The 21,797-nt window shown below is 44.5% G+C and overlaps 1 protein-coding gene across 10 annotated transcripts in view; it reads right to left on the bottom strand.

Moving 5' to 3' along the window:
- Positions 1 to 21,797, bottom strand: part of NEO1 (neogenin 1) — a 170,899-nt gene that overhangs the window by 83,542 nt on the left and 65,560 nt on the right. For all 10 annotated transcript variants that reach the window (XM_017816787.1, XM_017816783.1, XM_017816792.1 and 7 more), the window contains exons 3-5: positions 18,597 to 18,872; positions 15,316 to 15,469; positions 8,122 to 8,258 (exon numbers count right to left, since the gene is read on the bottom strand). In XM_017816787.1, the coding sequence (XP_017672276.1) occupies positions 8,122 to 8,258; positions 15,316 to 15,469; positions 18,597 to 18,872 (567 nt within the window). The remainder of the gene's footprint in view (positions 1 to 8,121; positions 8,259 to 15,315; positions 15,470 to 18,596; positions 18,873 to 21,797) is intronic.

Genomic DNA, 21,797 nt, shown 5'->3' with positions numbered 1-21,797 from the left:
GAGCCTGGATTCCTTCTATCCAGCATCATAGATCCTGTTCCCATTTCCTTACAGGTCTCCTTACAGCAGCCCTCAGAAAAGGGCACCTCAAAGTGTCACTGAGGAGCATAAAACAACTTTATTCCGCAGCTCACACCTGCCCCAAAGGCCTCCCCACCTCCTACAGAACAGGGTGTGCAACTCCCACTGACACCACAACCAACAAAACCCTGTTTACTCCAGGACTCAAAACTCCACAGTGATTTTCTTTTACATTATTCTCCTCACGAAGACAAACTAATTAACTGCAAGACTGCAGAGGGAATAAGCCACCACAGATAACAACCCGCCCCCTTCCCACAAATTACTGGATTGTTTCATCTCTGTAACTTTGGGATAAACTTCCCTGCCAGGGACCAGAGTTTGTATAATGAGACATCCAGTAACAGCAATAATCTGGCTCCCATTAGAGAAATCAATTATCTGGTGGGATGAGAGTCAGCTTAACGATCATAAAAATTTAACTTGAAAGAAAGTGTATGTTCACTTTATGGTCCGGGCTCTCTGTGGATGGATTTATGGAATGCCTGGTGTTCTTCAGCAGTTCCACTTTAACATCACCCTCAGTTTTCATCACGAAATTTGGTGGTGAGAAAACAGCGCAAAAGTTTCTGCTGAAATGGATCAAAAAAAAAATTAAACCCCATGAATTCAAAAATTCAATGTAAGAGTTTGAGTCAACCAACTAAAATGGAAGGATGACCCTGATACACAGAGAAAAATACTTGCCATTTAGGGCACAACTCCTATAAAAAGAGCTCTCACTTAGAGGAAAGAAGGCATTTTAATGAGCTGCTTCTTTCACACATTCACATTTCTTGGAAGTCTTTGGCATGTGCAACTTAAAAATTACTACTGAATCTTTCAGCCTTTAGTTTGCAATTGAAATTCTGTCATCTCTTTTTGACAGGGAATAAAACCAATACTAAAAAACCTATAGCCTAGTTGAGATCTACTGTATCTTTGAATCTTTCCAAGTATCCAAGAGCGCTTGGAACCATGAGCCAGCTGGGCTCACCTTTCTTCTTTCAGGCATTGGCTTCAAAAGTAGTAAATCCTGTGTTGGGTATGGCCTGTTCCTAAATAAAACGTCCATTTTCAGTTTGGAGACCAGACAGACACGTCTAAATATGAAACCTGGGCAAAACCTTGCCTTTCCTGTCACTGCCTGTCTGGGCCAAAGGCACCGACAGCAACCTCAGCCTATTGTTTTAAAAGCCATTTTTGGGGAAAAAAGTACTTCTTTCCCCAAAGCAGCAGCTGGTTGAAACCCCTGTTAATATGATCTTAATTTATTAGAAATTCTAGCCGAGAGAGAGCCCAGCTTTTACAATTCCCTCCGTTCAATATCACTTTCGACGCTGCAGATATTTAAGACACTGCTGCTTAATTTAGTAACGTTTTCGTTATCCCCAAGGATTACTCAAGAACATTTACAAGGAAAACCATTTGTGCGAATTGTATGGGTTACTGATAATTTGGTTTTGTCTTTCTAAATGGTATTTTTTATGTATATATCTCACAAAGGGGTTCTTTTTGAATTCCGAGCGTGCGTCATCTTCCTGGCAGTTCTGGAGACATTACCTCCCAGTCCACATGCAATTCCATTATGGACCCTCAGCCCAAAGGATCTGTCCTCCAAGTAATAACCCCTACTCATTTTGGGCTGTTTTGCAACTGTTTTTTCAGCACCACAAAAAACTCTTCGAAAACTATGCAGCACCTCTGTAACGTAAAGAAAGCTTTCCCAAATATAATCAGACTGTCCAGGGAATTACAGATGTTTTATGGAAAAGAACCTCACGATTCATGGTTGTCAAATACTCAGAAAAGACACTTCTTTAAAACAAAAGGGCTCTCCTGACACACAATCATCATCCCCAGACCACTGTGGGGTTGCTCCACACAGCTCTGGGATGGAGTCCAAGCCCAGACCTGCCACATCCCTGGTCCTTCCTGCCAGCCAGAGGAAGTCCTGGCTGTGGGAAGAGCACGTGCTGCTGGGTCTGGATGCAGCGGGACCGTGACATTCCCAGTCAGGGGTGATCAAAGAGCGGGATCGATGCCAGGGGACACATCCCATGCCAGCACCTCCTGAGCGGGTACACCCATTTCCAGTTCCTCACCCCAGCCTGCCAGGGGTGGATATGCCTGGAGAGCTGGACATTCCTCACTCATCCCTCTGGAGCCCAGTTTAAACCAGAACACACCTGTTGTTCCAGTGGGTGCCCAGTCTGGGGCCTCCACACCCCACGGACCAGGGGATGGTCCATACACGGGTCACACATCACCCCTGTCCTCACCACCAGCTTCCATGGATCATCCCTGGCCACAGGAATTAGACTGTGATCACATGCACAGCACAAGGCACCGACAGCAGCTGTCTCTGCTCAACCCTGACCCCAGGAAAGGTGGGAAAACCATCCCAGCCCTGGGTTTCCCAGTGTTTTTCCCCCTTGGACACGGCAGCACAGCAGAGATGAGGGCTTGGCAAGGCTCCCTGAGCTTCTCCCACAACAGCTTTCAGTGCTCTCTGACACCACCACTGAATGTTAAACACTTGCACTGCTACCAGGGAATGAATCCTCCCTCAGATTCCAGCACAGCTCATTCATGAGTTTCAGAAATACAATTAAACAATTTTTTGTGCTCCTATGAAGAACTGTGGCAAGCTCTCTTCAGCAAGTTCTACTGTCCTGTGGTTCTGATATATGGCAAGAACTGGATAAATGTTTCTCCTGGTCTTTGAAAAACATCAAGACAGACCAAAAAAAAATTTACAACAGTTCAACTACAGAAGAAGATTTAGCCACTGAGCAGGAACTGAGAGGTTCTGCTGAGCCCAAGTCCTGTGGGCAACAGAAATCAGATCCCACGGTCTTTGAACACACAACTGTGATTTTTGCATCGTGCAAAGAACATTTTATTTTTATGGATGTTTACATTTAGTATTAAAAAACTACACATGTCCTGTAGATGGGCTCTTTTGGTGTCCAGGTAAACCTGAACAAGTGATGTAGCTTTAAAATAACGCTGCCATCTCCCTCCTACCCCATGTGTGTCTCTGAATAGGTGTTTGTGATGTTTTCACTGGCAACATCATCCTTGAATACAAACGGGACAGAGGCAGAAATTCCTCAGAAACTATCTGTATACATATTTAATTGACTTCACAAGCAAACTGTAGAACCCTATAAACATTAAACTGCACTTAAGAGCAGCAGCAAGGGCTGTTTGAAAGTCTTTTTGGACAACACACTGAAGTGCAAAGGTGGTGGCCAAACTGACAGTGTGTTCAGCTTCCCCACACCAGCCTGCTTTTGTTTCATATCACTACAGAAAAAGATCATTAATAGAAGTCTCATTACATTTTCAAGGGTAAGAAATAACTCATACAAAGCCAAGGTGTTCTTTTCTCTTCCAACAGCTTCCCCAGGCAGAGCAGTTCTGGGATAACCAGCAAGGACAACACTCTGTCCCCTGTAGGAGCCTTTGGCAGCCTCAGGTTTAGAGCAGCATCTCCTGAATCTCTAATTGGGCTGCAGCCTCTTATCAAGATACAGCTCTGAGCTTAATTAGAGCCAGAAATCGATGAAGCTCATTGAGAAAGTATGAGAAAGGTTTGGGCAATTTTCGGTGATGGTTCAAATTTCTTCCCTGGAATTGTTTCCAATAATAACAAAAGCTTTATGCAAAAATAAGAGTTACCCAGACATATTGCTCTGCTGCTGCAGGATTTAATGCTACAGTTTCTGGAGCAGGATGGCACCAGCTTTTACCAAAGCAGCTGCCACAGAGAACACTGGAAAACAACTCCAAGATTCTCCACGTTGAGGCTCTTCCTTCTGCAGCTCTTTTGGTTTCATTTTATGACCAACACTGCAATTAAGGTATTTTTTTGCTAGAATAAGGCTTTGCCATTAGCAACAGCCTTTTCAGCTCTACTGAAAATATTTCCATTATTTCTTTTCAAAGCAAAAACCTGATAATTCTATCAAAGCACTTCTTCTGCATTTGCTTTTCCCCATACAATTTGCTCTTGCAGCACAGACAAGGCAGTGATCAGCCTATTGCCACATGCAACCTCTGATTTACCACTATAGATACCCAAAAGTAAGGTTTTCTTTTTCTGTTTTTAATTGTAGTTACATTAACACAGCGAGTCCTTTAAGATACACTATCAGACACTGAATGCTGTCCTAGACAGCAAAAGCCGACTTTGTGCTACTCCAAAAACTCACTGAAAGGGAATTACATGGACAACAACAATAAAGAGTAGCTCTGCCTCCTCCCCCACAAACACAGGGATTCATTTATTTTCTAGACTTCAGACCTGCCATATCAATTTAATAAGGGGAACGAAAATGGAAATGTTTTTGGTTTATTATTTTCTGGTTCATTATTAACTGCAGTAAATATTTCAACAGAGGGAGAGAAAACTCATGATCCCCCCCCCACCAGCACCAAGGTAGGGGCAGGAAGCCCATGCTGTGACCTGACTCCAGCCCAGCATTTGCAGCAATCCCCAGGGCACTGGGCATGGCCATCAATTTGAAATATTTCCCAGATGAAACGTGAACTCACAACCTTCCCACATTTCACTGCCGCTCCGGCGCGGCCCCGCCACCGCTTTCGGGCTGGGCAGATTAAACACAGCGACGACCTGTTTCCCCAGCTCCTCTGTCATCACTGTCCACCCTTATCTAAGGGAAATGCTGTGGATTCTTTCATGGTTGGGGACAGCAAAACACATTTTCCCAGTGCTCTCAACTCATGGCACGTGTTGTAAACAAACCTGGTCCCCAGCAGGGGCGGCGAGGGAAGAGCTCTGTCAACAGCCAGGAGAGATGTCACTGCAGACACCAAATTCCTGCCTCCCCCACGGGAGGAGTGCTGCCCTGGCCTGGCCTGGGACGGGGATGACACTGGCTTTTGGCACCCAAGGAAAAGTGAGCAGGTACAAAAGTGCACACAGAGTTTATTGTTTGAGATTTGGCCCTACAGACTGTCTCAAATGTGGGATCCAGCAATGTTCAGCTTTAGGGGGAGACTCTCTCAGCTCCAGGTCTTCCCCCACAATGTCCCATGTTCTCTTCCATATCAAACCACTCCTCAAATGCACAGTCAAAGACTGGGTATGTAACCAACGGGTCCATGAAACCTCCAATCACTGAATCCTACAATGGTTTGGCTTGGAGGGACCTTAAAGCCCATCTTGTCCCATCCCCTGCCACAGGCAGGGACATCTTCCACTAGACCAGGTTGCTCCAACCTGGCCTTGAACACTTCCAGGGATGGGGCAGCCAAAACTTCCCTCCAAAGTGAACGGAATTCTCTTAACTCCACCTCCCAGCTCCACAGGGTAGATAAAGAGACTGAGGACACAAATTGGTGCAGTCCTCTCCTGGACCCTTTAGTACTTTTCTAGTCCAGTACTCCTTCCTAGTTAAAGTCATTTTTCTGATTCAGTCCTTCTGTTGCTGTGTGTAGAGAAATTAAATCAAATCAAATTTTTAAAACCCAACATTAGGGCAATAGAGGGCTCCTCTCACACCTTTCATTTATGACCCAGGGGTTCAAGAGATGACAGTGTGAAATACATGGCGTCTTTAAGTGACACCAACAGGATCTAACTGCATTAGTTCAAGGTACCATTTATCCAGATTGAAAATGGTGCCAAATTTAACAGAAAAACCCCATGAACTCCCAGGGTGATGACTTTACACACCTGGATGCAGCTGGCAATAAGCTTTCTGCAGCCATCTCCCATGGACCACAGTAAAACACAGGTATTTCCTGCCAGCTGAGCACAGCACAGGCCTCATGTGAGACCCCTGAGGGTACCCCACCCTTTAGGGACGGTCAGGAATTCCATCCTCACTGCCATGGAAGAACGAGTATTCCAGCAACCAGCCCAAGGCAGCTTGTTGGGACCACACCAGAGACATGTGTTGCCTTCCAGGGTTTTACATCCTTGCTAAAGGACAGAGAAAAGCTGCTCTTGGAGCACAGTAACCTTTAATGAGCATTCCTTTTACTCTGGCACAATTTAACCTTACAATTGCATAAAGCAAGTTGTTTCAGGCTGGAAAATTCAGTCAATCTGTCCCTGGAACTGCTGGGAAATCTCAGGGAAGAGACACCCCAGGACCTTCTTTTCACTTTCACTGCCCCAACGCTGCCAAGCAATGGCACCTTCCCCAGCCCTCAGCACAGATCCCACTGAAATGCTCACACAGAAGGGAGAATGGATTGGCTGCCTTGGCACAGCCCCAAATGTGCTGCTGAAATCTCCCAACAAAAAAACCCAGGGGCTTCAAGGAGAGAGGCAGAAAAATAGGAGAGACAAGGGAATTAGTACCCAAAAAATGGATTTCTTGTCTGAAATTCTGCCAGACTAATTTCCAAGAATGGCAGAAGGAGCTTAAATTAAGCAAAATCATGCTGTTATTAGGTATAAGAGATGACAATTTCTCTAGTCCAGAAGGAAATGATACAGTGATCAGATAACAGTTACTCAAGCCATTCAACCCTTCACCAAAGTACAGTAATGCAGAAATACAATTACTCCCCACAGTGACCTCTCAAAGGAAAGGAGAATTAAGATTAGAACTGAGAAGTAAAATCAGAAATGCCACTATCTAAAATGCATTCTGTAGCATCTTTAATATATTATAACACTCAAGCATTAAAGGATTTTCTTTCTAGTGCCAGGTATGGAACAAAAACTCAGCACAGAAGAACTGGCAGAACATATTCTCAATCTTTACAACCAACTGAGGAAATCCTTTACATTAGCTCAGATAAGGAGCAAAAGAGCTCTCTCCAGCTCACTTTCATCCCCCAGTGACCTGTCTGGATGTCCTACACTGAGGCTATAATCTCACTCTTATCCATGACTTGCTTAATTGCATCGTATCATTAATGTTATTAATTGCTGCCACTGCCCATAAAACACAAAGCCAATTCTGTAAAATACAGAGGCTGGAACTGAATTAAACCCAGCCCATGGTGGGGTGTGAAACCATCAGCAAGTGCTCTTAAGCCTCAAACATGTGAGTACTTCTAAGAGCACCAAATCCTTATTTTTTTGGCCAAGATATAAGGTAAGAAAACGTGGGGGGTTTTTCTGCATGACCAGAATTTGTTGGCTTTCTTTTTGGTCCCAGAGGTTTTATCTATATGTAAGCCTTTATTCATGGTTGTCCAGTGATTCAATTTATCCCCTCAGAGCAACGCTGTAGCACCACAGTCCTGGTAAAACAAGTCAGTTAAGCTCTTACAAGGACCCTGCACACATGAACATGCCATGAAACTCCACCTGAAGAATTTTAAACCCTTATTAAAATCCAGTTAATACAAATAATTTCCTCACAGAATGTAAGAAAGGTCAAGAAGGCAAACTTCCATCTGTATTTTTCCCCATCCCTTACCAAGTCTACTTTCTTTGCTTACCAAGTCTGCTTTATTTTATTTTTTTTTAAAAGTAAGATGTTTTAAAGACAGCATTATCAATATTTCAGTGCTGTTTCTGGTAAGAACAACTTGCAAAAGTAAGCAGAACAGTTATACACACAATATACCAGCACATTACTAAATATCTCAGCTTTTATCTTCTGTCAAGCTCCTTGAAAACAACAGTATATTTAAGGATTGTCAAAAATACATTATATATGTCCTTTCCAAAGACAACCTACATTGTAGTACTACAGGTCAGCTTCCAGATGTGATCAGCCACGCTGTGGCCTTTGTCCTCCTTTAAATAAGTGCATGACATTTGGTATTATATAAGCATACAGAGCAGCTTTGAACCACGCTCAAGTTGTGTTATACAATATTGTGACTATTTATGGAATTGAAAGCAGCCTGAATAACAAATCAGAGTAACACACCAACATCTACAACAGGACTGGAGGGCGGTTCCTCATCGTGGGTTGGGTTTTGTTTATTTTTTAATGGGGCACCAAACCCCATCAGGGGTTTTACCCAGTTAAACAGGGTCTGTAACAGAGCCCAGGAGAGGACTCCTGTGGGAAGTCTCCAGGAGAAGTGCTGTCCCTGGCAACGAGGTCTCTGCCCTACCTTGCACCGTGAGCTCTGCCTGGGCCGCCGCGGTGTCGTTGCCGCTCTCGGCGATGCAGGTGAAGGTCCCGGCGTCCCCCTCGCCCACGTCCCGGATCTCCAGGGAGCCCCCGGCCAGCAGCTGGAACCGCCCGGACCTGGGACACAGACACACACGTGACTCCACGGACACCCCCTCCACGGTGCACTCCTGGGTGCCAGGTACACAAAACTCGTCACAGAGAGCATTTTTAATTACACCATCAAGTTCCAACCTCGGCTTCACGTTTCCAATGAAGTTCAACCCCATCAATTCCACAAGAGCAGCTCATCTTTTCTGCACTTGCGGCTTCAGTTGTTCTTAATTAAATGTGAGCCGAGGTATTTAGTCAAGAGCGACCAGGACTGGAGAAAAATGAAGTATCGTAACCACATCATTAAAAAAAATGCATTTTGCAGATGCAGCTGGAATGACTTATTGCTGAAAGCTGAGTGAATATAACATGACAGACTTTACAGCACAAGGAACAGTAATGCACATTAGACAATGTATAGTAATTGAATTTTTGCGAAAAGAAAAGCCATTTCTGTATGATGAAATATTGCAGAAAAAGATACGGGTGAAAAAAAACAATTCAAAATACAAATTCATCAGGTGACAAAGTGTCTGTACAGAACTTCCCCCTCTGACTTGTGAAGGGGGGGGAAGAGTTTTTCATTCAGTCCTTATAAGCATCTGCTTTTGATGCTAAATGTAGGAGATAAATGTGGCATTTGATCTCAGTGCAGCACCCTCAGCCTCCAGCCACATCCAACCATCACTGCCCTTTACACCACACCACAGATTTGTTCAAGCCTTCCAAGATCCTTCAACACTCCAAGTTTCCACAGTAAAATGCCAAGAGCAAAATGCCAAAAGACCCCAAGCCAAGACACAAATCGTGCCTGGATGCTGACCCAGAACCTTTCTTAATTCCAGTTGGAAGAGCCTACTTGGGGCCTCCTGCCTGGCATCCTTGAGCCACAGCTTGTGGGCAGGAAGGGATTGAATTCTGCCAAAATAGGAACTAAAAATACATTACCACAATTAATTTCGGTCCCCACAGAGAGTGGCCAACGTGCAAAAACCAACCTCATTGAAATTCCTAGAATTATGTTGGTAGGACCAATCCTCACCTGCTTGGAAAAGGAAATTGTTGGGACACAAAGATTTTTTGGCTCATCTCACTAATTACCACATAAATATTGATTTATGATACTTCCATAACTGCTGATCAAATGCCTGATTCAATGCATTTAAAAGCAGAGCAAACAAAACCATTACTGGAATTAAGTGACAGGAACCAGTCTTAAAAGCATCCAGAGATGTCCCTATTCAGGTATTCCATAAGGAAAGCCATCCCGTTCCCATGAGTAACAGAAGGACCACAAAAGGGTTGGTTTGGAAGAAATGCAGGGAATTTGAGTGAAGATATGAGTTTAAAAAACGTATGAAGAGCTTCCCAGATGCTGAGAATGTCACTGAGGCTTCTGTGTGTGGGAACAGACATGGTGAGGCTGCACTAAAACCAGGCCTAAAGAAAAACACAGGAGTGAGACAAGCCTGGGCCTTGACACATCCCCACAGGAAGTTTTCTACCTTCTTTTATCGTGGAAAACACCTGCTTTGATTATTTGTTCGTCCGTTTTGGCGAATTAATGTGAGTAGCAAAGAAGGTGCTGAGGGCTGGGATGAAACCTGGGAGAACTGAAGCCAACAGGGACATGTGCTGGATGTGCCAGGGACAGCCAGGACACAGGCAGGGAGGCAGCTGAGCCTGTCAAGTCCCAAAGGAATGGTAAAAGGCTATTGGAATAACCTCATGGATAACAGGATTCTGAGGATATCAGTGCCTTTTTCGGGATATCCACCACTGTCACCCATCCCAAAGCTACCTGGGCCTTAGGCTGCTCCTTCTCCCACTGCCAGCCTCTGGAAAAGTAACATCTCCATGGTGAGGCACCAGACTACTGTGGTTATGAACCAGCAGTTAAGACATTGCTGTAACTATTAAAAATTAGTGGTGTTGCCACTTAGGCAACAAAAGTTTGTCAGAGGGGATCTCACAAACCACTTGTGACCCGGTGGTGTTTCCATGGACTCTCCTTTTGGCAAGGAACAGGGTTATACAGTGCTCAGCCATCACTATGCTGTGCCATGTTTATATTCTCTGGGATTATTTTCCTCAAGAAAACCCAGAGTTGAGCCCAATCTACCAACACGTGATCCATTACAAATTCAATGGTGATCCATTACAAACTCCTCGGTGATTCCCTGTGTGTGCATTAGCTGTGGAAAAATCCTGGGCTTAAATGAAAACTGCCTTTGCAATAAAGTAAAAACATCTTAATTTTGTAAGGACAATGAAGCATTTCCACAAAAGAGTGAAGAAATCAGATTTCAGGCACTGGAGACAAAGAATCAGCCTAATATAAAAGTGATAACATAATTTGAAGTGTCATTAAAAACAACAAAGATTGATCATTCAGATGTCAGGGAAGAGGAAAATCAAATTCCAGCCTTTCACATGCATTCCATACATCCCTCACTCACATACCCCTAATACACAATTACTGAGCTGCTCTGGATGCCTCACTCACAGGCTTTTTGTGTTTCATTATCACAAAATACAGTGAGCCTTTATTAATTTACTGTAGTCAAACTGCCAGTTATACCCTCAGGTTTGGGCTTTCCCCCCCCCTCTTTTAAATTACTATTCCCAAAACATCTTATAATCTATTTGCTGTCTTGGTAAAGTACAGCAGATAAAATTAGACAGTAAATTAGATTATTTTGTGGAATCTACTACCAGAAAAATCTCCATAATTACTCTGCTATGTTTAACCTTTCCTGAGCTGGGCAAGTGTAATTCACTTCGTCCCAATCACTCTGAGAGCCCTGCAAACGGTAATTGTGTAATAATTAAAATATCACACATTCCTGGGAAGCACTGAGGAAAAAAAAACCCTGGAATATGGATGTGATCACACAAGTAGAGGCGGCAGCAGCATAAAATGAACGTGGCACACGAGACCTCAGCTGTGCCACCTCCTCGCTGTGGGGAATTATCACCTGCACAACCCCATTTTCTGCAGGGTTTTTTCAATGACATGAAGTTTTGCTGAACTGAAGAGCCCCAACCCACTGCAGAGTTTGCTCCACTTCAACAGCCTTGTTAAAGTGTTACAGCTCGAGCCCTTCCAATGGTTTAATTTTGGGTTCACCATCTCACCTGCTGCGGCTTTTTAAAGAATTTGTGGCATCTGCATTTGTACTTTCCCCCCACAGAAGTGTCCCAGTACAAATCAAGGTACACCACAGAGATGTTGGAGCACATCCTGATCCACACATAGGCAAGTTTTCAAAGTAGATCCTTTTCCAAATCTTTCAGACTCTTGCCTGTGTCCCAAACTCTGAACCCCCCCCCGGCAGCCACCTGAAACTTCACTTTCCAAGTTCAGAATTGTCAAAAGCACGAAGTGACTCTACCTTTGCTGAAGAACAGACCCTCCCACAGCAGGATCCTTGCCCAGACCAGATATTTAAACAAAATTTAAATTTTATGAAAGGGCTTTTCTAAAATTTTTAAGGAAGGCTCAAAGTTGGCTCAAGTCTGAAAAACTTTAACCAGTAGAGACCATTTCCATCCCAGCCTTGTGTGTCAGATAATACTGACACTACAGCAGATCTCACTTCAGGAAGTTCTGCATAAAGGACCTAAGATTTATTCCAATATTTACATGAATTCCTATTTTGGCAAGAAACAGAGATGTCCCTATCCCTTCCTTCCACCTCACTCAGCATTCTCTACATCCCTGGCAGAGATATTGCTCATTCCGAGTTTATGGAGGAAATCCAGCTGGAAAAGCAGGATGGATATTCCCACTGCTGAACCACATGGATAACGGGGAGGGCTCCACTGAGGTACCAGCATTACAGACCCACGAGCCCAGCACTCCCTGCCAGGGGTTAGACACGAGTCCAGGGGCTTCCTTTGGATTCTAAAGCTCGAATTTGGGGCTAAATCTCAACCTGGAACAGGGTTTGGCCTTTTCCTTTCCTTACAATCAATGGAGTTTTGAGAAAATTCCAATCTATCAAGGTTACCAGCTGGACTGGTGAGCCAGTTCCGTGGAAGGCTGTCAGCACAAGTCCAGCACCTTCCCAGTGCCTGTTATTGGGTCTGATTTTCCACCCTGTGCTATTTTCTCTCTGGAATTGTGCACACAGCAAGGAAGGTCTCAGAGGAGTAGCCCAAAACAGCAACCCCTTGAGCAGGGCACAGGGCTGGGGGGAGCACTGAGACCCTTCCTCCCAACACTCCCTTGCTCTTCAGCTCTGAGGAACCAGAACTTCCCCAGGTCCCAGGTGAAACTCAGGTCATTCATACTCTTTGATGGACTTCTTTACGAAGAGCCAAAAAGTCAGTGGTCCAGCAATTATATTTCTTTAAAATCTTCAAGTCAGCAAGTTCTGAATGGACTCCTTGAAGTTCTAAGAGCTTTACTACAAAGGGAACTCTGAGCACTGTGTTCACTTCAGTTTCTCACCCAGCACTCAAAGCTTCCTTCTCTTCCACTCTAATTAATTTGGGAAATATTTTATCACAGCAAACTAATTTCACAATATATTGCATTACAGGCTGGCTGTCAGAACAACTGCCAAGACTGTCATCATTCAAGTTTACTCACATTTATCCATTAACATAAATCTTATTGCAGTCTTCAACAAATAATCTATCACATTTAATCACCTTCCCTTCTTTTCAGGTATTATAACACGTAGTTAATTCCAAAGCCCCACCACTCCCAACCCTTAAAAATAATCTGTTTTTCCCAGAAATGCAAGCTCCTACCCATATTCTCCTTAGCAATGCAGCCTGAAAGGTAAACATTTAATTTTCCTTTAGATTAATTACCACAGTTAGGACAAAAGTCAAAATAAGGTTGTGTGTTAAATCATTTCACGAGGGGTCAAAATTAGGGACATACCTGCCCAAAACATCCAAGTTTTGTTTCCTACACAGAGACATGTGTCAATATGTATGTATATACCTACATATATGTATGTTAATGTCTGGTCTGTGTCTAAACAAAACCCATCATTTCAGAGCTTTTCCCAGACAGAAAAACCTGCCCAGATAAAAAGGTTCAGTTTTTACTTTGGCTACAGAAAAGCCGTGCTAAGAAAAGTCGTACTTTTATCACAAAAGAGGATTTCAGTACAAATTAAATGTGATTTAATTTGTAATTACATTAACAGACCATGCATAACAAGCTAAGGTAGCTATTTAGCAGCAGTAACTGCAGGCTTTACTCCAACAAAGAATCTTAATTTCTGGAGATTTTCCAGTTATTCTATTCAAACAAATAATACAATGGCTGTTGGGGTAAATGGAGTTTAAGAACTCTTTGTTTTCTGCTGGTTGAATCTCTTCCTGTTAAGCCACAGTCACCAGTGTCAGACTTAGGAGCTTTGGCACACTTAGGGAACAATGAAGGAATCTTATTCCTACAGAGGGGAAAAAGATCAAATTCCCTCCTTTACCCTTTAAAAGTAAAGTCTATGGTGAGCACACATTTCACTGACAAAAAAAAAAAAAAGCTTAGTGTTGCAAGAAGAAAAAAGAATTAAAAAGTCAACTGGAACCTGTTCTTGTAACAAAGGGCCATAATACTAAAAAACTAACACTTAATATTCTGGAAAATCAGGTCAGACCTGGTTCAAATTGTGTGCATATAAAGATCAAGTATATTTAGTCATGTTATGCCTCAGCCCTCCAAAACAATTTCCCACTCTGAATTTTGAGAATTGAAAATCCCTGTGCAGCCCTCAGGAGTCACCATGGGCAACCTCACAGAAGAGCTCTTAAGGGAATTCCAGCACTGTACTCAGGTGAGGGTTGGAAAATCTGGGCTCTGTATTTCCAAAACCCAGGAGAAAATAAAAGGAGAGCTCTCTGGTAGGTGAGCTTTAACCTCCCTGTGCACTGAACGTGCCATAACCCAGAGCAGGATGGGGTGGGGGGCAGCAAAAATTCATAAAGGTGTGACACGACACCACTTTACACACAAGAAAAACAAATTAAGCTCTTACCAGGCACGTTTACCCTGACATTTCATCCCACGGGGCTGTGCAGCTCTGAGGAGCCTGCAGCAGCCTCCAAAGGCGAGTGATTTCTTACATTTATGACGAGAAAGGCTCTAAATCCTGGGCCATCAGCCTGACACGGCACCAGCTCTCAGGGCACCGAGCTGTTCGTCAGCCCAGGGCCGCCCGCTCCCCCCAGCCACGACAGCTCAAATTACGAGCCCCGGGACCTTTTTAATTTAAGAGTTGCCAAAAAAAGAGATATATTATATCACTGCTGCTGCAGAGACTCGTGCCCTGCTCTGGCCGCTTTCTGCGGCAGCCACGCCACAATTTCCCTCTCCTTGTTCCATGATTAACCTGGGGCTCCGTTAATCTCCCCGCTGGCTTTGGGGGACACGGAGAACATTCAAGTGCCTGGTTGTAATCTCCTGGTTCTGGTAACTACGTTCATTAGAGGCACAAAAATGGTCTTGATAAGATTTGTTCTGCTTTTTTCATATAGATTTTCCACCGCATTATTTTGAGTGAATACACCAGCAATGACAATGTGTTTTCACTGGATGCATTTCTGAAAGTCCACACTGTTTTTTTAATCATGCCTAACATTTTAATATTCTATTTTCATGAGAAATCATGTAATTGTGCTTTAAACACTTATTCTTAAACTCCTGTGGAACATTTTGACACATAATGGACATTTTCATTGCAGAAAGTCAGTGCAGGGCTTCACACACATAATACACCAACACAGAGTTGTCTTTGTTTTCCTGCAGAGTCCTTATTCCCTTAATTGCTTCTTTTATTCCAGTGGCAATCTAAAGGTAATACATTCTTAATAACCTTCCTGCTTTAAGTAAGATTTCTTGGTTTCAGATGGCTGCAAAAAAAAAAAGTACTGTGAGACTGTTCCACAAATCTCCTGAACTACATCCCTTGTCCCAGCACTGCCATCGGAGCCCTCCAGCACTTGGGAACCGGCTTCTTCCCCTCTGGGTTAAAATTCGGTACGAAGGAAGGTGGGCACTAATCCAAACCCCTATTCCTGCTGTGAGATAAAGGTAAGGATGTCAGCCACCACTCACCCTTCTGTGAGGAGCTCTTCCTCATTTCTTGTCCACCTGATGGAGGGGGTTGGGAATCCCGTGGCGACGCAGGGGAACAGGGCGCTCTGCCCGCTCAGCCTGGACAGGGTCGACGGCTGCCTCAGGAACGTCAGGGGCTGCGGCTCCTCGGGCTCTGCAAAGGTGTTGGACACGACAGAACACCAATAAAAGCCCACACCAAAACCCAACGAGCCAAAGAAAACCACAAATGAAACCTCTCATTCCTTTCCTGCATCTCCCCGGGATCCCATCACCACCCCACCCACAGTCTCTGCTGGAGCCTCTCCCAGCCTTGTTACCATTTCTTCCAGACATCCCCACCTTTGGGATTCTCACTCTTCCAGCTCCCTGGGAAACTGTTTCAGCTCAAAGCTACAGCCCTGAAACTGGAACTTGCACCAGTGGGCAGAGATTTATTGAAGAAAGGGGTTTGAAGAAAGGTTCAGGTCTGGGTTTGTCCAGCCAGCCTTGGGCGATCCCCTGGCTCCATCGGGGAGCTACTGAGGAAGTGCTTTTACATGCTGGAAAATGAAATTACTGCAGCAGAAAGTCATCCTAAGTGGAATAAAACAACCAGCTAATGTGCGCACAAGTACCACAAGCTTTACATCCCACCCGTTTTCCATCCTTATGAAAACGGGAATCCTCTGAATTAGTTTTGCATTGAATTCGGATGGAGAGGGATTTGTTTCTTTTTTCCCTCCACCTTAAGAACAAGCACAAGCCAAGTGCACATTTCCTCAGTGTGTTACTACAGTTTGTACCCTCTGTGTCTACCCTGAACCAGAGCAAACGAGTTGTACCCACGAGGTACAGCTTTGGGCTGAGTTAGTTACTCCCACTGCTCGCGCTGCACTAACTGCTGCACTCTCAGTACTCAGATGTGTGTTTGAAGGTGTGATGACAGCAAAGCTCCAGAACTAGACAAGCCCTCAAATTATTTTTGGCCACCTAAATAGGGCAGACTCTTCTGCACCTCCTCTGCTTCTGCTCTCTGAAGCACCTTCTGTGTCTCATCACACTCAGACGTGGCTGTGTCTCACTCGGGCCCGATGTGATACTCGCAGGCATTTCTGAGAGTTGTTGTTTTGCTGTTCTTCAGCTCAAAATACTAAAAATAGCACAGGAACGTTCACAGCCCCGAGCTCAGGGCACACACGTGCTCCAAGGTACAGCCTGAGGAGGCTGCCAGGGATCTGAGGAACAGGACGGGTGGAAATCCCGTCTCAGAGCCATCCAAGGCAGGGGCAGACAAGCTTTGAGCAGTCCTGGATCTCACCATCTGTTTGGGGCCCACACAGGAACCATCCCACGGCTCTGCCCACGTTCCCTGTGAGCAGGAACTGCTCTGCCTGCTCCAGGAACAGGGACACACCAAACCTTACAGGAGGAGAGGAGCTGGGACCGTTCACCACAGACACAGCCCATCATTGCTCCAGGCTCCCAGAACGGACTTCAGCTCCCAGGTGAGTGCAAACTGCATCCAAAAATCAAGTGGGTTTTCTTTCCCCTTGTATTCCTATGTTTGAAAGTACCTGCTATTAACCAGTATAGCTCAGAAATGTACCCTCCTGCTCAGTGACGGCCTGGTATAAGAAAAAGTAGAACATTTAAGAAGCAGAACATCGTCCATGGATGTAAATCCAAGTGTGTGTTGTGTGTATTTCAAAGACTGGGAAGCAGAGCAGTGGGGTCACTGTCAGGCACATATCAGATAACAATTTAAAAAGGGAATAAACTGAATAAAGAACAGATTAATTCAAATCCTTCTTTCAAATACATCTCAGACCAAACAATCAATTATGGGGCCAATCAAGATTAAGGGAGCTTTCCCTTCAACAGCTTAATCCCACTTTTTAAAAAAAGCCTGCTGGGAGGGATTTCACAAAACTTCACTATTGATACTTTCAGATTCATGACCAAGCAAAGAAACAGCATCATTTGTATTCCCTAACAGAATTCTATTTAATCATCTTCAGCAAAGCATTAAAAAAGCAAGTAAACCATATCTAGAGCCAAAAGAATCCAAAAGATCAATGCAATATGGAAGTTTATCAAGTAATCTCCAATTGCCAAAAATCAGAGAAGTCTTAAGCATTTGAAGGACTGCAGAAACACAAAGGCAATCCAAACTACAATAATTCAATTAAGTACCTTTTCCCAAAGTGCTGTTCTTCAAAACCTGTATCCTTAGTTGAAGGAGAAAGGGCTTTGCTTTGGAAAGGCCTCAAACTCCTACTTCAACCATGATTCAGTTCCAAACCTGGCGAACACCCCGATTTCAAAAGAGAGCTGCAATTGGAAAACTGGGGTATTCTACAGAAATTTCAGCCTTTTAGGTAGAAAAGTGCCACAGTCACAAGCAACAGAACTGTTCATTGGAAGGGATCCCTGAAGGTGCCACCACCTGCTGCCCACACCAGGTCAGGCCAACCATGACATTGTCCAGCCTAACCCTGGAGGCCTCCAGGATGGAAATTCAGCAATTCCTCCAGCAGTTCTCCAGGCAGGAACAACTGAATCAGAATTCCAACAGGAAGATTAATTCAGAGGAGACAGCTCTGGAAACAATTAGGAAACCCCATACAAAACACAGCCTCTACATCCCCAGTTTGGGAATGCACAATGCACATTCCTGCCCTACTCGTGGTGACTTTTCAAACCTTTGTGTTGGAGCAGCTGGTGACACAGCTCTGTGCAACAGTCACTGGGAAGAGAACAAACTCAGTGTACCAACACTTGACATCAGCGCTGGACTTCTGTTCTTATAAAAATATCTCAACATTTCAGCACAACAGGCATTGCTAAACCTTCCAAAATAAAGTCATCTTCCTTTGGGGAGTTGTAGAATTCAGAAGGGCCCACTGTTAAGACAATCACAATTTCCTGAATACAGGGACAATTGAAAGCCCCTCAGCTGAAGCATCCTGAGAGTGAGGGACTAAGCACCAATTTCTTTGGGAAAATTCAGCAGGAGTTGAAACACCGGATTCAACCTGAGAAACTCAGAAATCCCCACATGTTTATACTCAAAGAAACAGCAGATTCCCTCTTTGCATCACGTCACAGTGGAAGTAAGTGTGGGACTCCTGAAAACAGGGACTTTAGAAAACAATCTTTCCCTAAAATCCCTTAAAAGCTGAACCATTCAGTGTGGCAAGAAGGCACAGGAGAGTCTCCAGCCCTTCCCCAGCCACTGCAGAGAGCTCAGACCCCGCAGAGGCAGAAGGAGCCCCGTGTCCCAGCAAGCCCGTGGGTACCTGGCAGGACTGTGAGCTCGGCCTCGTCGCTGTACTTGGGGCCGGCAGAGCCCTCGAGGAGGCACCGGTACAGCCCCCGGTCGCTGTCGGAGGCGTTGCTGATCACCAGGGCCCCGCTGGGCAACTGCAGCACCCGCTCGTCCAGCGGCACCGGCTGCCGGTCCTGCTCCCACCGCACGAACGGGGCCAGGTCGGCGTTGGCGTCGCAGCTCAGCACGGCACTGCCGCCCCGGGGCACCGCCGTCGGCTCCGGCTGGCTCGTGAACCTGGGCAGGCCTGCACAGGAATGAAAAGAGGAACAAATCAGAGGCATTCGGTGCTTTGTGATTCCTTCTTCCTTCAAAAAGGGTTATCAAACAACCACTCGGATCAGAGACTTCAACTTGATGTTGAAGGATGCAAAACACCCATATGCAAAACACCCATGGAGAGAAAACACTGAGTGGCTCTTCAGTGCAATGGGGCAGAAAAGGGATGGATTTTCCATCCTCTCTCCAATTCTTGAGCTTCCTACTACAATCTGTCACCATGTGCTGCTTATCAGTGACACCCTGGTGCCAAAACTCCATCTCCTCTAGTCCTCCCTGTCCACATTCACTACCTTTGACTGCCCAATAAAGTATCTAACACATGTACTTCTTAAGTTAAACGGTACTTTCTGTAATTTCCAGCTTGGATCCTTATTTGCTTTCCAAAAATCCCTCAGGGTTTCTGTGATTTCTTTTTAAGCATCCGATCTTTGCTCTCCAGTTTCTGCAGAAATCTTTGGAGAAGCAGCATCTGATGTCACATGGTCAGGCTTTTCTCACTTCAATGAAAAACTTCTTTACCTGCACAGGCTCATCTCCAACTGTTACAAACTTTCTCCCCTCTCAGAATAATACCTGGAGGCTCCTTCCACAGCTTCATTCCTCTGAAAAACTTTCTGTTTCTAGTTTCCCCTCCCACTGTATTTCAAACCAACTTCTGGGCCTTTGATCTTGACCTTGTTTTGGTATTAATTATTTTGCATCTTTGATATTTATCCATTACTTCCTCCCTCTAAGGTATTCATAGGCATAAAAATCACAACTTCTTTCTTTCAACTTTCCTCCTGCTTAATGAAGCTACAATCTTCAGTTCCTTGCCCTCATTCCCCAACATCCTGTGCACCTTTAAAGGCACAGAATGGCAGGATAACCTGGGCAGGAAGGGGCCCAGCCAGAGCGGAGTCAGCTACAAGGTCAGAGGGTTACTCAGGGAGTTGTCCAGTCAGACCCCAAATATCCCCATGGATGGAGACTGCACAGCTCTTGGACAACCTGTTCTACCACATGAGTGCCCTCACAGTGCAGAACTTCCTCCTAAATCCAGTCAGAACCTCTTTTGCTTCCATGCCCCCTCCTGTCCCACCATGCCCCACTGGCAGAACGACATCCTGAGAACAAACTCCCACAGAAATATTACTCCCTGGAGCATTATTTAACTCCTCCTGTGAGACCCTTGAGGCCACAGCAACAGTACCAGTGTCTCCTGCATGTGCCACACTTGCTCATTTTGCAGGTAAATACGTTGTTTTACAGCTCCATGGCTGATCAGGCCGTTAAGCAGGGTCTTCTAAACCCTGGTCTCTGAGGCATCTTTCCTTACAGGAAATCTCCTTTTTGATAGAACCCATTAAATGTCATAATTACCTCCAAGTCTTATCTATCTCAACATTCTCCTTTATTAAGAGACCTGCATATTAAGGCAGTTCCTTGCCCAGCCTGGAAGGGGGTCCTGGATCTCCTCCTTTTGCCAGGGGAGCCCCTGAGCTCTGTTTTCACCTCCCTTCTTTGCTCCACAAACCACCACTTGTACAATGACCTCACTGGCAACTGAAAGCACAAGTGAGGATGTTCCTGAAGGATTAAAGCCCTGCAATTTTTTAACATCAAGCTCAAATATGCCTTAATTTAACCCCCTCACAAGTACTATTCACTTCCTGGACAAGACAGGCTTTGTGCATTCTGTTGTGTGCAGGTGCTCCATTGAGGCTGAATAAGCTGTATTTAAGATGGTTTCATTACTCACTAGCAATGAAATTACAGTTCATTTTCCAGGTCATCCTAAACGCCACTAAAACCTTTATTTCATCATAGTCCTGTGTGTTTTTAAAATATACATTTTAACCTAGGCTATAATTTTGTCCTAAAGAGTAATTTTCTCTTATTCTACAATTATTGGCAATTTGCACTGCTTAAAAGCCTCCACTGTGGAGGAGGAGCCTTTGCTTTAGCCAACACACAACCACAAAACAATAATGATGGATTACAAAAGGCACTCCAAATACAGGCCTTAATTACTATTAATTCAGAGACCTGTTTATAAATACAGGAGCAGGTCCCAGAGCGTGTGCCAGAGTGCAGGCACACCTCCTGCAGCAGAACACAACCAGAAAACACTCTTCCCTCTCCCAGTCCAGGACCTTGCCATTACAGAGCTGCTCTTTTCCTCTTCAAATATCAATTAACAGCTTCTAAGTCTGAATTTCCATAACTTCCTATAATCTTTTTTGACTGCATTACCACGTAAGCCAATTCAGTCTTTCGATTTACACTAGAAACACATTCAAAACTATTGTAAAAAATAACTTTTTAAAAAGTTGGTGCCTTTTTTCTCAATAGTTTGTATTTCCCAAACACTTCAACCAACAAGATTAAGCAAGAAGATGTAATGACAGAATCCCAGAATGGTTTGGGTTGGGAGGGACCTTAAAGCTCATCCAGTCCCACCCCTTGCCATGGACAGGGACACCTTCCACTATCCCAGGTTGATCCGCAATCCATCCAACTGGCCTTGGACATTTCCAGGGATGGAAGGCACACTCCTAATGAGGGAGCAGCCCCCACTCCTCACCCACACATTGCAGGGCAATCAGTTGAAGGCACCATCCCATCTTTTGGCAAATGAATGCAATGATAAATGACACTTTGGGGTTCTGATATTAAAGACAATTTTTGGTGTTTGTACACACGTTAATCATTCTGTGTCAGCTCACATACATTATGTATCGATTTCAGGACACCAAAGGAAAATACTACTGACCTAGCAGAACACAGGTTAATAAACTCTATTGAGGAGGGATGATTTTCCTTTTGGAATGTTCTCTAAACACAGACAGAACACGTAAGCAACAGTGTGGCTCTCCCAGCATACAAGGGAATGAGATGCATCACAGAC

This window comes from Lepidothrix coronata, unplaced genomic scaffold (genome assembly GCF_001604755.1).
Source record: "Lepidothrix coronata isolate B3197 unplaced genomic scaffold, Lepidothrix_coronata-1.0 Scaffold58, whole genome shotgun sequence".
Classification (NCBI taxonomy): Eukaryota; Metazoa; Chordata; class Aves; order Passeriformes; family Pipridae; genus Lepidothrix; species Lepidothrix coronata.
The sequence above is the reverse complement of the archived record's forward strand: the minus strand, read 5'-3'. Positions and strand labels throughout refer to the sequence as shown.